We start from the raw sequence: 18032 nt of genomic DNA, 5'->3' as shown, positions 1-18032 counted from the left end.
TCACTTACCCCCAGTCTATTCCACTGATCCTCCCTTCTGTCTCTTAGGCAGTACCATATCGTTTTGATGACTGCTGCTTTATAGTATAGTTTAATATCAGGTCATTATTCTTGGCAGAGAAAATAAGAGTAAAACAAGAAGTAGGAAGTTCTAACCCCTCTCCATCCTGCTTTATTTTCCTATTTTAATATCAGGTCATTATTCTTGGCAGAGAAAATAAGAGTAAAACAAGAAGTAGGAAGTTCTAACCCCTCTCCATTCTGTTTTATTTTCCTATCCTTTCTGACCATTGGTCCTATCTCTTTCTGATCATCTTCTTGCCTTTTATCTTCCTTAGCATTCATGGTAGTAGACTTGGGCCTTTGAGTTTTGTGGTTGGTCCATGCAACTCTTCAGAGCTCTGTGACCTAATATTCATGGCAGCTCACTCATAAAATATGATGGAAATTACAATGTTAGACCTAGAAATGACCTCAAATCCCAAAGGTTCCACTCCCAGTGCCACTACAGCCAAGCAGGTCCAGGTCTGTGGAAATCTGGTCTGGGAATCAGGAGATCTGCTACTGACCTTGTTATAAAAAAGTTATCTTTGTCTACTATTACAGTTATTATAGGGTATATTAGTCAGGGAAGCTGTGACTTGGATTCCCTTGATAGCTGGTGCAGGACCCAAGTCCTGTCACTCAGCTGGATGTTATAATAACTGCCCCTTCTCGATAACAGCATCCAAGCAGGATCCCTAAAGGTCAGGTGGATGGGTAACCCTTTCAGGTCCCACCTGGGGTTGGATTGATTATTAATATTGGGCTCTATTAGCCTTGGATAACATTTTCGCCTGACTGCGTTGCTCCCTCCCCAAGGGTTGTGAAGTAATAATCACTCAGGAAGGTACTTAATAAACTTTATCTATAGATGTTAATAAGGGAAACAAACAATCAGGAATGGATTGGGGATAGGAGACCCTGTCACTAATGGCTATGATCACTAATCCCTCAGGATAGTAGGCTGTTTCAGTAAGAGCTCTTGTTCTTCACCTCCTCTGGCTCAGCTTGGCCACAGCCAAAGCAGAGAAAACAATCTGCTTGGTTGATACAGACATGGATGATCCCTTTCAGCTTCTTATTGCCAGTTGTTATGTCAGTCCCACAGCTGTCAGGAAATACCTCCCTTACCTCCCTCTACTTCTTCTCCTTCCCTCTTCCTGGTTCCCAACCCAGGCTTGGACACCTAAATATCTAATGATGGTTCAGATGTCTAAATATCTAGGGGGAATTCAGAGAGAATCAGAGGACCCATGGTCAGAGATCCACAGATCAATGCTCCAATATCAGAGATCAATGCCCAAGGCCAAAAGGTTCCAGGCCAAGGTCAAAGCCAAAGGTCCTTGTCAGATGGCTGTCAGGGTATTTATATCCTCTGGCCAACTGCCTTTCCTCTTGTCCTCACGGCATCTGGGGACATTCCAACGTCTCCAACTGTCTTCACCTGTCAATCAAGGTGAGACTCACAACTCCCAGAATTTGAATATGACAACCTACATACTCTGAGCCTTAGTTTCTCTATGTGTAAAATTAGAGCACTAATATGTTACTAGACTGCAATATCCGTTGGCAACAGAGCTCTGTCTTATTTAGCTTTGCATCTCCTTCAACTTAGCCTAAGCTCTTGCCCAAATTTTAAGCAGCTCACTGAATGTTTCTTGAATGAATGAAAGAATGATTTTGGACTCTTTCTTGGTTCTGAGGGGTTATTAGAAGACAAATGAGATGACCGAAGTGAATGTATTCCTGAGAGAAAAGTCACCATAAATTCTCATTGATAAACCAACCAACTAACCACAATTAATTGAGAATCTATTTCTTTATTCAGTTTAGAAAAATGACACAGATGCTAATTAACCTTCTGGAAGGAAGTGGTTTACATACACCCTGACTCCTGTTGCACTTTTAGTTCTCTGACCTATAGAGGAATATCTAGACAAACATAGATAGTCACAGGCATTGGGTTTGGGTGAGTAGCTAGGGTGTGCAGGGAAGTAGACATGAAGTTCCAAAAAGTCAAGAGTTGTGAGAGGATTGGGAAGACAAGAGCCAAACCTACAATGACTTGATGACCTTGACAAATGATACCAGTGAATAAATGTTCTGGAATAGCATTCACCCTGCTACATGAGTAGATGTAAGATCAGGAAAGGAAGCTTCTTGGGAGGGGAAATTTTTGAGGTGGGCTTTTGAAGTCAATACAATAAACATTTGTTAATCTACTTGGTGGCAGGTCTTGTGCTTGGCTCTGGAGAGAAAAAGACAAAAGTGAACTATCCCTGCCCTCGAGGAGCTCATGGTATATAGGTGTGAAAGGAGAATAACTGCCCATATATAAGAACATAACAAACATGCAAAATCAAACAAGGTTGAGAGGAAAAGGCACTAGTAAGAGAGGTGATTAAGAAAGGTCTGCTACAGAAAGTGACAGTTGAGCTTAGTGCTTAGAAACTAGGGATTCCATGGGTGGGAGTGAGAAGGGAGAGCATTCCAGGCATAGAAGCAACAATTCAGATAGGTAGAGATGGAGAGGGTAGGAGAAGAATTAGTATAAGCTTGGACAGCGAAGTGGGAATGAGGAAAGATGACCAGAGAGGGCTGAGGGATGGCTGTTGCCTCTGGAGGGAGGTACTTGGGAAGAGGGCTAGATCATATCACCAATCCCTCTCTTCCTCAGGGTCTCTGTCTGAAGCCTTGGGCTGTAGGGACTTGGGTTTGTATTTGGGATGGGGCTGAGGAAAGAGAGAGGAAGTAAGTAACCTGGTTGGAAAAAAGGGCGAGAATGAATCATGGGGCTAGTGGTAGACCACCTGCAGAAGAGAGAGAAGAAGGATAACTATGAAGATGAGGTAGTGTGGCAATAAGGAAAGAGCATTTGATTTAGAGTTAGGGGACCTAGATTCAGATCCCACCTCTGTTGCCCTCAAGTTTTTTCTATACAAATCTCAGTTTTTGCCACCATAAAATTAAGTGGTTGAACCAAATGGTCCGTATGGCTTTTCTGGCTCCAGATCCTATGTATGGAGCTGGAAGGCTAAAGCCTGCAGAGAAGGGATGACCCATAATGATGCTGGGACTACAGGGCCAGTGTAGAGACTTTGCATTGATGCTTTAGACAATGGGGAGCCACAGTAGGCACTTGAACAAGAAAGCGATGCAATATCATTGGCTTTGTAGTTGCCAGAGTCCCAGGTTCAGAACCTTTATGCCATATTGGAGGCTTGGTGTATACAATGACTGCAGCCATTGGCCAGTACGGACCCAGCCTCTGTGTCTCCACTTCACTCCCCTCTCCCACCCCCCTCCCAGCAGACCCAGTGCTGAGTCTCTTCTCCCCTCTCTCCCCCAGGGCCTGTATCAGCAGAGAGCACGGATGCCCTACCCTCAGGCGCTGCACCCCCAGCTGGGATGCTACTCCAGACAGGTGTGCTCAGTCACTGCTTCCAGGCAGCCCTCCACCCCCATCTTCCATCTGTGTGTCTGTCCTATCTTTACTCTTGTTTTTCTCCTGATCTCTCTATTTATCCTCTCCCCTGTCCTACCCCTTATTCCTACAGACAGTCACATTAATAACCTCAGAAACACTGACATACAAACACAGACAGGCAGACAGAAAGACAGTCACAAACCCTCAGATACAGATAGGCTAGAAAAGACAATCAGGTCCAGTATTATACCAAGACCGGGCAGACAGTCTCTAGTGTAGAGGGATTTGGGAGGCTTGAGAATATGTTGATCACAAATCTGTTTCTGAGGGCTATGGAATATAAATTACACAGATGGAGAGCTGGTTTCCAAAGCAATTTCCTATTCACCAATTCTTTTGATTCTTACTGTAGCCCTATGAAATCATTAGGTCAGGAACCATTATCCTCATTTTATGGGTGAGGACACATTTAACGGAGTGAGATGGTTTGCCTCAGGTCACAGAGTAAATAAAATGAGTTTAGAAAACAAGTCTTTTGACCCCAAGTATATTGCTCCCTCCTTTCTGTCATGCTCTTAGGAACCAGAAAACCTGGGGTCAAGACCTAGTTCAGTACAAATCCCTGGACCTCAGTTTCTCTCTATATATAATGAAGGGATTGAACTCCTTGATCTCCTAGATCCTCCCAGTTATAACATGAAATGTTCTAAAAATCTCTCCCAGATAAAATATTATATATTCTATAGCTTAAGGTTCTTCAAGCTCTAATATTCCATAGTTTATGTTCTAAGGGTCCTTTCAGCTCTGATATATGGTTCGATGACTTTTGATTCCCATGTTGGAGTTAAGGCATTAGCTTTTCCAGGTTCCTCTTTAAAAATTTCCTTTCCTTCTCTCTTCCTTCTTTCTATGTCCAATAATTGAAGCACATTACCTGCCTTATCCTTAGGGATTTGCTTTATCAGAAAATCCTAGTCCCTGGTTGGGGGTGGGATAGGGAATGGGATTGCAGTTCTCTGAGACAAGGCAAAGTGTTGAGGTAGAGGAGAGAAATAGGGGGAAAGTATCTGAAAAGAAAAGCAGAAGGCACTAAAGAAAACTCAACTGACTTCACAATTGTCCTTAGGTTATCCTGGAGACATAGATATGTATGCCCAGATATTCAGACACACAGACCCAGAAACATATACGTAGATCCATAGACATCCAGACATAAATATAAACACAGTCATAGAGAGACACACAGACTCAGACACAGACACATACACCCAGACCTATAGACATTCAGACATAAATACCAACACAGACATAGACATAGACACAGCTTAGACACACTCAGAAACAGTTACATACACTCAGAACTACAGACATCCAGACATAAATACTGACACTGACATAGTCACAGATACAGACAATGTCCTCCCTTTCCTCCTTCCCCATCCCACTTCTTCTCCCTCTTTATTTCCCTGATTATTAATGGGTCTAAGGTAGGGAAGAATCTGAGGTGTTCATGGAATGCGAAGGGAATTCCATAGTTCAGAGACTCATGCAGGGTTCCTAGAGCATGAAGTGTCACTTGGCAGCCCCTAGGGAGGCCAGGCTGCCCTTTGGATGGTCTCTGTAGTGAGAATATGTGGCATGTGAGGGCTGTACTGTCCTCACCAGGGTATCCAGAAAGGATTGGCTCCCTGAGAGCTCACAAGTGACTTCAGTTAAATGAGCTCTGCCAGAGCCAGGGATGCCCAGTTCTACCTCACTCCTCTCACTCTGAATCTATCCCCTGACATCTTATGGCTTTGTTTAACAATGAACTTCTAGCCCCAGATGGAGGTTAGGGATTGGTTGGTCAACTAGAGTACAGTAACCAGAGGGCCAAGCTTGGAGTCAGAATCCCTGGGTTGAATCCCTCCTCTGGTCATTATTAGTTGTATGATCTGCAGCAAGTCACTGTCACCCATTTCCCTCATCAGTCACACAGAGATTATGATACTTGACCGGCTCATTTCAAAGGGTTGCTGTGAGCATGTTATTTTGTAAATGTAAAGTGCTAGAATGTGAATTATATTATTATTATTATTATTTTGGCTATCATCTCCTAACATGTTCACATTGCTGCAGACATAAGCAAAGATGGTAGAAGGGATACGGGCCCCAGAAATCCTTGGGAATGATGAAATCCTTGGTTTTTAGAAAACACAGTATTCTGTGGAGGAGAAGACAGATAGGACTGTGTATTCAACCCATGCTAGAGCATCCTCTGAGGATGCCTCTATTATCCTAAGACACCAGCAACAGCTGGGTTGCATTGCAGAATAAATACATCATCACTTCTGCTTGAACATACAGTTCAGGTCAAGGGAACTTAAAGGAAGTTGACAGGGACTGAAGTTGGTGTGTGTTGGGTCAAGCAGGTAAACAGAGAGGCCAGGTAAGAAAGGGAATGGCGCAGTGGCAAAGTCCACGGTGTGGAGGCTCCCAAATTGTATCTTCCTTATGATGGGTGTGGGGGTATACCTTCAGTATCAACCAGGGTCCAGCACCATAGCTTATGCTGCTCCAAAATCCAGACATGTTATCCAATTGGTATGGGGGAAAACTTTGTGAACTTGGCTTCAAATCCTGCCACTGCCTCTGCCTCTTACAATCTGAACAAGTGAAGTCACTTCATCACCCCAGGCCTCAGTTTCCTCAAATAACAAATTAAAAATGTAGATCTAGATGCCCTCTAGGGCCCCTTCTGGCTTGAGTTCCTGACTCCTATCTTTTTATGAAAATGAAATAAAGAGCCAGCCCAGACTTGTAGATCTGACTATCCCAGCTGAGTTCACTCCCTATTCTCATCCAAAGGGAGATTCCTGGTGGTGGGTGCAAAGCCTGGGACACCAGCGACAGACAAGGACAGACTCTCTGACCCCCTCTGATGAATTGGACAAGGGATTCTGGGGCTCTTGTGTGCTAAAGTCAGAATATCTGGTCTCTCCACCAGGAAGGCTTGGCCTTATAGGCCTCCATAGCTACTGGAGCATCTTTTGCATTTAGGCTATTTAGGACATGAGCCACAGCCCTTCCAAAAGCCAGGAAGCTATGCTTCCTGTGCTTCTACACCTTTGATAACAAATATGTCTTAGGTAGCTATGTAAATAAATCTATGTAAAAAATGCAAAGAGAAGTATGTTAGGTATGGAGATAAAATGTGAACCCTGTCCCCATGGGATTCATTATCTAGTAGGGGGATAAGCCACCAATATGGGATTTAGAGAGCTACAGAGACCTGAGGGTGAAGGCTAATTCCAAGAGAGGAATCAAGAAAGGCCTCATGAAGGTAATATTGGGTGGAACTTAAAACATCACAAGATTCCACAGGCCAAGAGGCAGTGGGAGGACAAGTTGGTCATAGAAAACAGCTTGAGCAAAAGCAAGGAGGTAGTAGAGTGCCAGATATGTTTAAGGCTATGGAATAGAGGATTAGGAGATAAGACCAACAAGGCAAGTGGTTTCAGCTTGAAGAATGCCTTGGATGTCATCTGAGGAGTTTGAACTTTAACTCAGCCTCTCACTCATTAACCTCCTCCCTGTACAGAATTCACTTCCCCATTAAGGACATGGCACCTTCCAATACAACCTTGGGATTGTTGGGGTGGGGTGGGGTGGGAGGAAGCAGCAGTAGGATGTTTGGCTCAGAACTATAACTAGGGTGAGATGATCAGGATTTTGTCTTAGGGCATGAACATTTAGAGAGTGGTAGCAGTACTTATGCTCTTTTAGCAGGTAGAAACATCTGAGTATAGAATCTAGTTAGCAAGAAAAATTAGTTCTCTACCAGATGTTTCCTTCTCTTCTCATCCCAGGTGAGTTCCTCCTTCATGTAGCCCCATCATCCTCTCTGACTTGCCCCTAGTGGTGACCTACCCTATAAATAGCTTCATAGAGTCCTGTATTCTAGCATTTCTGCTCCTTCTCTCCCCAACTAAACTCGTCTTAAAAAAACTAATTTGGGAACTTATTTTTTGAAACATCCCAGCTCTTGTGTGCCTGAAGAAACATGGGTGTGGGGTAGACTTCTTCCCCGATGATGAGAGGTGTTACTTGGGTAGTTGATGGCCCTTGTCCATAGGAACAGTTACAATTTTGAGACAGGATTCTAAATTGAATGAGATTATCATAAATACACTTACATAGTATGCTTCTATTTTTGGTTTGATTTGGCACTCACCATGCCCATGCCATGTGAAGATGATAGAATGACTGAGGCTGAGCAGTCAAGTTTATGAGATTTGGTGATGACATAAACAAGAAAAGTGAACTAGGGTCTTTGGTGGGTTTCAAGATATAATCTATGGGGCATATGGTCTGTGTGGACTCAGGGAAGGTAACTGGGGGGGTTGGGAATGGAAACTTCCCTGCCAATGTGGGGATCCTCTCTCCTCTCTGAATGACAGGTGACGCCCTACAACCCGCAGCAGATGGGACAGCAGATTTTCAGATCATCGTATACCCCCTTGCTGAGTTACATCCCTTTTGTCCAGCCTGGCTATTCGTACCCACAGAGGACACCTCCTAAGCTGTCCACCAGCCCCCGTGACCCTTCCCCCATGGCAGGAGATGGGCCACAGTACCTCTTCCCCCAAGCTTATGGGTACGTTCCCAAACCCCATCCTGGTCCAACATGGCAATTATCTGGAAAAAATTGGGGGTAGAAGTGGGGATGCTATGAGAATAGTGGGGTTCTCTGGACCTAGATATTTCTGGATAGATTACCCAATAGTATTATCCCAGAGGGTATGGCTAGTCCACAGGCCAGCTTCCTTAGAGGACTTTTGTGGTTGATATAAGTGCAGTTAAATGGTGTTTGAAGTTAAGGTCTTTATTAGGTACCTACTGGTGCTATGGAGAGACAGAAGGACGGGATATGGCCCATGCCCTTAGGTGCTCCCAGTCCAGTTGTAGAAGCAATACAAAGAATCAATAATGCAGAACATTATATGGCGGAATATAACCAAGTACAAAATTCTGAGTACATACTGTGAGTGCTATGAGCTGGAGGAGGAACATAGAATTTTAGAGCTGGAAGAGTCTATAAACATCAATTCTCCCAAGCCCTACATTTTATAGATGGTCAAGAAAGACTTCAAGGAGGAAAGGTGACTTGAGCTAGGACTTTATCAAACCATCCTTAGATTGGCACAGCAGCATCCTTTGTTGTCTCGTTAGCTCTATTCTCTTCCCCTATCTGACTTTTCCCTACAGATAGTTTCTAGAATATTCTTGCTTGTGTTACTCCTACTCCCAAGAATGAAATAGCTCTCTTTGCTTATAGAATCTTGTCCAAATTTCTTATCTTGACATTCTTAGCTTTTAAACAACTTGCCCTTACCTGGGGGCAGCCAACTAACATAGTGGATAGTATACTGGACCTGGAATCAGCAAGAACTGATTTTAGGTCTCAGGCTATGAGACTCAGGGGGATGACCTGAGCCTCAGATACTTACAACCTATGTGATCATAGGCAAGTCACAATCTCAGCCTCAGTTTCTTCATCTTAAAATTGGGATGATAATAATGAAGTGACATTTGTAAAGCCCTTTGCAAACTTCAAGACAGTATATAAATGGTAGCTATTATTATTACCTGTCTACGCCTTTCTTCTTTTTTTTCCTAATTTATCCTCCATTGCAGCATTAATCTTAATTCATTCATTCAAAAGATATTTCTTAAGCACTTTGTGTCCACTACCATGCTAGATTCTACAAAGGATAAAACTATGAATAGGACAGTCCTTGCCCTCAAAACCTATACAATTTAATGCTTGGTTATTTATTGAATCTGTGATCTCATCAATGTAGCTACTTCCTTCAGTGACACATGTCAGAAACTATCCATGTCCTCTCATCCTGAATCTTCTTCATATCGTGCCTTCAATCCCCAACAGGGGCTCCATCCAACATTTTGGGGCTGTCCCCTAAAAATCCTGATACTGTGTGGATACCAATAGAACATGCACTTTAAGAGGAGAGATAAATAAAGAAAAAAACTCAAATGCAATATGTGCAAAATTCCTGTGGATAGGTACCAACAAAAAGCTGTAGGAGATTTAGAGGAGGGAGAGGTCACTTCTGATCAGAGTGATCAGAGAAAACCTCATGAAGGAAACAGCATTTAAAGCTAGACTTTGATGAATGGGTAAGATTTCTATAGAGATGAGGTAGAAGGGCTTTGGAGGTGAAGAGAATGGTATCACAAAGCAACAGAAGGCAGAAAATACAAAGTATGTTCAAGGGGTGTCAAATAATCCAATTTGGTTGTAGTGCAGGGTTCAGCAAGAGGAATGTTGAGTGTCTTGAATGCCAGGCTAAGATTCTGCCTTAAAAGCAATTACAGAGTATTTTCGAGTGCTGTTCAGTTGTTTCAGTTGTGTCTGACTCTCCATGACCCCATTTGGAACAAAGATACTCAAAGTGGTTTACCATTTTCTTCTCCAGTTTATTTTACAGATGAGGAAATTGAGGGAAAGCAGGGTTAAATGACTTCCCCAGGGTAATACAGCTAGTGTCTGTGGCCAGATTCAGACTCAGGTCTTCCTGATTTCATGCTGTATTCTATCCACTGTGTCACCTAGCACCTAGCAGGAGGGCAGTCATATGTCTGATCTCTTCCTTAGGAAGATTATTTCAGCAAGGAAGGATTGGGAAGGAAATAACCAGGGGACTAGTTAACAGACTGCTTATTAAATTATTAAATCTAGTAAAGAAGTGAAGTAAATTAGGGTGGGTCACATCATGACTTCAGAGAAAGGAAAGATTTGACAGGCATTGTGTGAGGGAAGAATCCATAGTATTTAGTGATAGATTGAAGATTAGAGGATGGGGTGAAGCAGAATAAGAATCAAAAATGGTTGCAGCTTTAAGCTTAGGAGACTGAGTAGATAATAGCCCCATTCCTTCAGTAATAGAGAAATCCAGAGGAAGAGCAGGTATTTCTTTGTTTTTTGGGCAGAAGTACACAGGAAGATGGATTCATTTTTGAACATGCTGAATTTGAGGTCCAGCTGAAGCATTTCGGAATACAGGACTTCAGTTTGGTAAATGAGTCATGCTAGTAATATAGATATGGCGGTTATCTATATAGAGATGATAGCTGAGACTAAGGCCATGGTTGAAATTGCCAAGGGAAAGAGTAAAAAAAAGAGAAGACGGCCAAGGATGAAAGCTGTGGAATAGATATAGTAATGGAAAAGAGGAAAAAAGAGTCAGAAACAGAAATAAAGAGAAAGAATGGAGTTAGAATAGTGTAGTAGTATCCCAGAAATCAGGGAAGTAAAGAGAAACCAGAAAGGATATATGGGACTTGGTTAATGGTGTCAAATGCTGCCAAGATATTAAGGAAGTTGAACAAAAAGGTGACATTGGATATAGCAATAGCACATCATTACTAATCTTAGGGCTGTTTCAGGAGAGTGGTATAGATGGAAATCTCACTGCAGGGGTTTGATGTGTGAGTGGACGGCAAGGAAGTGGAAGCAATGAATAGAGCCTACTCTTTCTTCAATTGAGGAGTGAAGGAAAAGAGAGAATTAGAACAGAAAATAGCAGATTGGGAAAAAGTTTTCCTCCTGTTAATGATGAGATGGCAGACATTGGAACAAAGAAGTTTGAAAATGATATAGCATCTGGAATATTGTGTTTATTTACAAACACCACAATTTCAGGAAGACGTTAATAAGCTCAAGAATGTTCAAAGAGGGTCATCAGAATGGTGAAGGCACTATCTGGAGTAAATAAAATATGCATCGAAGGATGAAAAAGAGGAAATGAAATAAGGGCATATTTGCTGACTTTAGGCAACAAGTAAAATGAGCTAGAGGTCCTAATATAAAGAGGCAAATTTGATCTCACAGGTATCACTGAAACTTGGGAAGAAGCCCACTACTGCAATATGTTGTTGGATGGACATAAATTGTTTAAAAAAAAAAACAACAGAATAGCAATAAAAACAGGAGGGTAACATTATTAAGAAGTGTGAGGAGATCCAGGAATTAGAGGAGAGCTCTTGGGTGAAGATCAATGGAGAAACTGACATGATTTTGTGATCAGGGTATATTACAGACCACCTGTACAGAAAGAAGAAACATATGAATTTGGAAAAGAGATTATAAGCCTGGCAAAGAGGCATAATATAGTAATAATGAAGTTCAATTATCCAGACATCTATTGGAGCTCCTTCTGCCAAAAGCAAGGCTGCTAATAATTTCTTGACCTATTTCAAAGAAAATTTTGTTTTTCAAAAGGTGAAGGAGCTAATGAGGGAAATTTTTATTCTGGATTTGATTCTAACAGGAGGGCACTGTATGGGAGCTTTGGGGCTGAGTGATTTCAACCTACCTTTTAGAGTTTGTAGTATCGGGAAGGAAAGCTGGGTATATCATGACATGCACCGTAGACTTAAGGAGAGCAGATTTCAAAGAGCTCAGAGGATGAATAGGTAAGAGCCCATGGATTAGAATTCTTTAGGGGAAATCAGTACAGGAGGGAAGGGAAATTTAAAAATGAAATCCTGAAGACACAAAGGGAAACAACTCCAATGAAGAGATAAAATAGAAGTTGTCTGAAGAAATCAGTATGGATGTAACAGGGAACTTACCAACCAATTTTGATTTTACAAAGAAATGTACAGAAGATGGAAGCAAGGGCAAGTAACAGAAGATGTGGATACAAAAGCATGGCACAGCTTTGTAAAAAAAAGAGTATCTGGTGTGGTAAAACTCAGAATAAACTTAAGCTGGAAAGGAAAACTTATAACAAAAAGAGGATGGGAGGAGGGATGCTTTATTGGAGGAAAAGAAAGATGAAAGAAATGATAGGAGCTGTGCTTGAGGTAGATAGGATGAAAATTGGCAACAGAAAGAAGGCAAGTCTCCTTAATTCTTATCTTTCCTTTTTCTCTGCCACGGAGAATGGCCTTTGGATAGAAAGGACAGCACAAAAATCACAAATAGGGAGTCAATACCCAAGACAAATATGGAAATAGTGAGAGAGCATCTAGGTATGTATGGCTAATTCAAGTCACCTGACCCAGATGAAGTGTTTTCCTGGGAAGTGAAAGAAGGGGTAACTGTGATTTCTGAGTCAATGTCTCAGTGATATCTAGAAGATCATGGAGAATGGGGGCCTTATGGAAGAACTGAAGAAGGGTCAATGCTCCAGTGTTCAAAATAAGAAAAAAATCTGTGAGCTGTAAGTTAATGTGACTGATTGTTTTCTGACAGAATTGCAGAGTCCACTCTTAAAAATGTTGTTCATGGATATCTATGAAGAGAGAAAACCCAAAGAATCAGTATGCCTTCATCAAGAACATATCATACCATTTCGATTTCCTTTTATTTTTCAGGGTTGCTAAACATATAGATCAGACTAATGCAAAGGGATCATTAACCTAGATTTTAGCAAAGTGTTTGATAAAGTATCTCATGCTATTCTGATGATGGGAAAGCTGAAGAAGTATGAGCTCGTGATAGCACAAGGAGTTGCATTCAGAACTGGTTGAGTGATTGAACTCAAAGGGTATCCATTATTTTTCCATGTTAACTTGGAAGGAAACCTCTAGTGGAGTGTCCTGGGGATTTGTGCTATTTAATTGATGTAACAATGATTTGGATAATAGTTTAGATGACATATTTAGAAAATTATCAGCAGGTACAAAGTTGAAAGGGATAGCCAACATTTTAGATAGATGATGGTCAGAATCCCAAAAGATTTTTAAAGTTTTGAATTAAAACTACAATGCTAGAGTTGAATATGAGTAAATATAAAGTCAGACATTTGGGTTCAAAAAATCAACTTCACAAATACAGCAATGGTAAGGCAAAGTTAGGCAGCAGTTTTTTTTTTTCTTTTTTCTACAAAGGGGTCTGATGGCTTTAGCACACTACAAGCTCACTGCATGTCAGCCATGAAAAATATGTGGTAGCCAAAAGTTTGATTTCAGTCTTGAGCCTCATCAAAAGAGGTATAGCTTGGTAGAATAAGGAGATGATGGTTCTTTTTTACTCTGTCCTCCTCAGACCATACGTAGAACATTGCATTCTGTTTTGTAAAGCTTAATTTAAGGACATTGATATAATGGAGAATGTCTAGAGCAGTGGTTCCCAAACTTTTTTGGCCTACCGCCCCCTTTCCAGAAAAAATATTACTTAGCCCCCAGGAAATTAATTTTTTAAAATTTTAATAGCAATTAATAGGAAAGATAAATGTACCCATGGCCATCACCACCTCCCTGGATTGCTGCAGCACCCACCAGGGGGCAGTGGCACCCACTTTGGGAATCACTGGCAGAGAATGGCAACCAGGATGGTGAAGGACTGCAAATTTATCCTATGTGAAGTTAGTTGGAAGAAGTGAGGATGTTTAGCCTAGAGCAGTGATGGGCAAACTATGCCCCCTGAAATGTTCTATCTGGCTGCAACATTATTCCTAATCTGACAAATACAATGAGTAGGATACAATACAATGAAACTTCAAAAGAGTTGCCTTAGAAATAGACTGACAAATGAGCATTTCCTTTCCTTTGGCCCCCTCTTTAAAAAGTTTGCCCATCACTGGCCTAGAGGAAAGAAGATTCAAGAAGACATAACAGCTATTTTCAAGTGTTCTGAAGAACTGTCTGGTAGATTAGCTTTGTTGTTTGACTAAAGGGAGAAGAACTAGGAATAATGGGCAGAATTTGGAGGATTTAAAATTTAAACAGTGTTGGGAAACTTCCTACTGAGTAGAGACATTTAAAAGTAGAATGGGCTGCCTTGATTTCCTTTATTTGAGGTCTTCAAGCAGAGAGCAATGGGATGTCTATTTATCTGGTTTCTTGTGGGAATTCTTTTTTTTCTTTTTTCTTTTTTTTTCTTTTTTTACATATGGCTTGGATTCAGTGGCTTATTTATGCTCTTCCCAACTCTAAATATCTGTGATACCAATATTTGACTAGATAGAGAAGAATGGGATTAGAGTTGTTCTCCTTGGCCACAGGGGGCAGAACTAATTACAATGGAAGAAAATGACAAAGAGGCAAAATTAAGCCTTTCAGAAATAAAAATTTCAAGTAGTGGCTGAAGGTAGAATGACTGTCTCAGTGAGTGATTGGTCAACTTTAACCAAATACTGAATAACTGCTTGTTGGGTGTGCTGTAAAGAGGTTTTTTCTTCTGATATAGGTTGAAAAGAGGGGTAGTGGTATGGCTGGCCTTCGAGTTAGAAAGACTTGGGTTCAAGTCTTATGTCCAACACATCCCAGCTGTGTGATCCTGGGGAAGTCACAACCTCTCAGTGTCCCAGGAAGCTCTTCAAGACTATACATTTCAGAGAAGATGCTGATCTGCATTATAGAGAGAATTTACTCATCATGAGGAAGCTTCAATACCAAGGAAACCTGGTAAATTTGGTTTTTTACCATATATGGTAAAAAAAATGAGTTGAATAGGCTAGCCTCAGAGGTTTCCTCCCACCCAATTTTGTGATTCTGGGATAAGGGAGAGAAAGGACTACCAGACAAAAGTCTCAGGGTAAAGGAGTGGAAATGAGATTAAGGAAGCAGAAAGAGATAGGAAAGCCTTCTTTTCTGGTTGTTACTTCCTCTGAGACAAGAGATAAGGAGGAAAGAATGGGCAAAACAAATAAATATGTTAAATTGTAGAGGAGGCAAAAGAAAGAAGTTGAGGGACCTTAGACCAGAAAGGTCTTAACATTCTCTGGGAAGTGGAAAGTGACCTTAGTGAATTTATTCTTTATCTGCCTAAGATTTTTCCCTCCCTGGATTAGAATTTTAAAAAAAATCAATAGAATATATCCACAAGTTTCCTAACCCCTCCCTTCCTACCTCTCTGACTCATAGAAGGTATCATCTGGGAGACAGACATGTTCAAGCAAATTATGTCTTTCATGTTTCCATCTTTCAGTTCATTCTCTGGAGGTAACATTCACAATTTATTCTTTAAGAATTAAATCTGTAGCTGTGTATGTTGTTCTTTTGGTTCTACTCATTTTGCTATTCATTATCCCATATAGCTCTTTCCAGGTTTTATTAAAATTATCCTGCTCTCTGTTTTGTATTCTATCACAATCACATACCCCAATTTGTTTAGCCATTCAGCAGTTGATGGGCATCCCCTCAATTTTCCAATTTGCCACCAAAAAGAGAGAGGCTATAAATATTTTGGAACATTGAGGTTCTTTTTCTTTTCTCCCCATCTCCTTGGAAAACAGACCCAGCAGAGTCTAAGGGTATACATAGTTTTTAAAGCTCTCTGGCTATAATTCCAAGTTGCTCTTAGTGTCCCCATTTTTCCACATCCCCTTGAACATTAGTCATTTTGCTCTTTTGTCATTTTAGCCAATCTGATGGGTATGAGATGATATCTAAGAATTGTTTTGGTTTGCATTTCTCTAATCAGTAGAGAATTGATTTTTAGTAATGATTTAGAGCATTTTTACTTTGATTTCTTCACCTATTGTCTGTTCATATCTTTGGCCTACTTATAATTGGGGGATGGCTCATATTCTTATAAAGCTGTCAGAGTCCTCTATATACTTTAGATATGAGACGTCTACCTGAGAAGCTGTCTATAACATTTTTTCTGCAATTTTCTTCTTTCCTTCTAATCTTTGCAACATTTGTTTTATTTGTACAAAACCTTTTCAATTGCTCTCCAACTCTTATTGACTCACAAATTCCTTTCCTCTTCATAAATTTGATACATGTTTCCTGTTCTTCTAATTTACTTATATCTCCTTTTACATCTCGATCATTTATCCATTTTGAATCTTATCTTAGTGAATGGTATAAGATTGTTCGATATCTAGTTTCTGCCAAACTACTTTCGAATTGTCCCAACCATTTTTACCAATTAGCCATTTCTTATCCCCAAAAACTGGATTTATGCTTTTATCCAATACAGTTACTATAATCTTTTGCTAATATTTGTTGTATGTCTGTCCTACTCTACTTGGAATGCTCTTTTTCTTCTATTCAAATCCAACCATCCATCAAGGCCTATTTGATGTGCCTGCCTCTTCCAGGAAGCCTTTGTTAGTGACTTCAGCCAACTCCATTCTCTCTTCTCCCTGACTCCTCAATGCTTTACACCTGTACCACTTCTAATAGAAAATTTGACATTAGATCCCACCCAGTCTTGTCATACTGCCTAATTGTTTTCCATGCTTAAGTCACATCACTCCTACTAGACTTGGAACTCCTTGAGAGCAGGGACTGATTCGTTCCTTCTCTTGTCATCTCCATAGCACCTAAGGCTTAGCACAGAGCAGATATTTGCTACATACTTATTGCCCTAGAAATGAAATAAGGGATTCCATTTTCTAGGGATAAAGGAAAGGAAGCAAAAATGTTAGGGAATGTGACTTCAAATGCCCATCTATCCCTTTGTCCAAATCTGGCACTGAGTCTCCCATTGATTTGGGATTCCGTGAGGGTGTTTGCTGTTTATAGAAACAGCAGTAGCCCAGGAACTTTACTGGTCTGCCTAGTAAGCTGCCTTCTGGGGATGGTGGGAGGTTCATAGGTTCAGGAACTTGGCCCAGAACTATGATATTTGCTAGCCCAGAAACCCTACCTAAATATTAGGGCAAGACTCATTTAATAAAATATTTTATATGGAGAGGTAGCATGAAGGATAGTGCAAAGAGCACTGAGCTGAGAGTCCAGAGAACCAGATTCTAGCACTAACATTCCATGTCCCTCTGGACAAGTCATTTGCCTCCCCAAACCTCAGGTTATTCATTGTTAAAAATTGGGGTGGATGAAAGGATATCCAAGGTTCCTTCTAGCTCTTCTATTATGTGGGCCAAGCTAATGATTTCCTAATGGCTCAGGCCCCCAAAAATGGACATGGGAAGACCTGGTTGGGAAGGTGGGGGCTCTCCAATAAAGGAAATACTAGGCTCCTTTTAATTATTTTACTTTGATCAGAATAAAATTCTGGGCTTTTGCTGGAGCTCAAATATGGCCTCTCCTGAGGATTCCCATCTCCATGCCTGTCACAGGATTTTGACAACCACCCAATTCAAATGAGAAACTTAAAAAGCGCTGGGCTGATGATGGCAGGAGCAAATCTCATTAGATCAACTGTTCTTTCTTGCAGGTTTAGCTCAACATCCAGTGGACCCCTGGTGAACAGCCCCTACTTTTCTTCCAGTGGGAATGGCATCAATTTTTAGCTGTCCTTCTCCCTTTCTTCTCTGTCACCTCCCCTCCCATAGGGCCAGAGCTAAGTGTTCTGCAATCCTGGCCTCCGGGATCGTCTGGTTTCAGGTTTGGAAAACCAATGTTCTGGCCAGGCAGGCCCTCTCCCCAATACACACAGACCCATGCAAACACACCCACACACATGCACACACACATGCACACACACATACACATACATACACACCCATACCACACATACACACCCACCTACACCTATGCACATACAGAGTTGTATTTAGCTGACATGAATGGTTTTTGTTGTTGTTGTTGGTAAAATAGGAGTAAGGCGTATAATAAGAAAAAAGTTTGTATTTATAATA

General features: G+C 41.1%; 1 protein-coding gene across 1 annotated transcript in view; it reads left to right on the top strand.

Annotated features, from left to right (window-relative positions):
• Window positions 1-17684, top strand: part of C3H1orf94 (chromosome 3 C1orf94 homolog) — a 78509-nt gene extending 60825 nt beyond the window's left edge. The window contains exons 5-7 of the mRNA XM_044671521.1: window positions 3391-3465; window positions 7908-8104; window positions 17609-17684. Coding sequence (XP_044527456.1) covers window positions 3391-3465; window positions 7908-8104; window positions 17609-17684 — 348 coding nt within the window. The remainder of the gene's footprint in view (window positions 1-3390; window positions 3466-7907; window positions 8105-17608) is intronic.
• Window positions 17685-18032: the final 348 nt, after the last annotated feature.

The sequence above is a fragment of the Gracilinanus agilis genome, chromosome 3 (genome assembly GCF_016433145.1).
Source record: "Gracilinanus agilis isolate LMUSP501 chromosome 3, AgileGrace, whole genome shotgun sequence".
Taxonomy (NCBI): Eukaryota; Metazoa; Chordata; class Mammalia; order Didelphimorphia; family Didelphidae; genus Gracilinanus; species Gracilinanus agilis.
The sequence above is the reverse complement of the archived record's forward strand: the minus strand, read 5'-3'. Positions and strand labels throughout refer to the sequence as shown.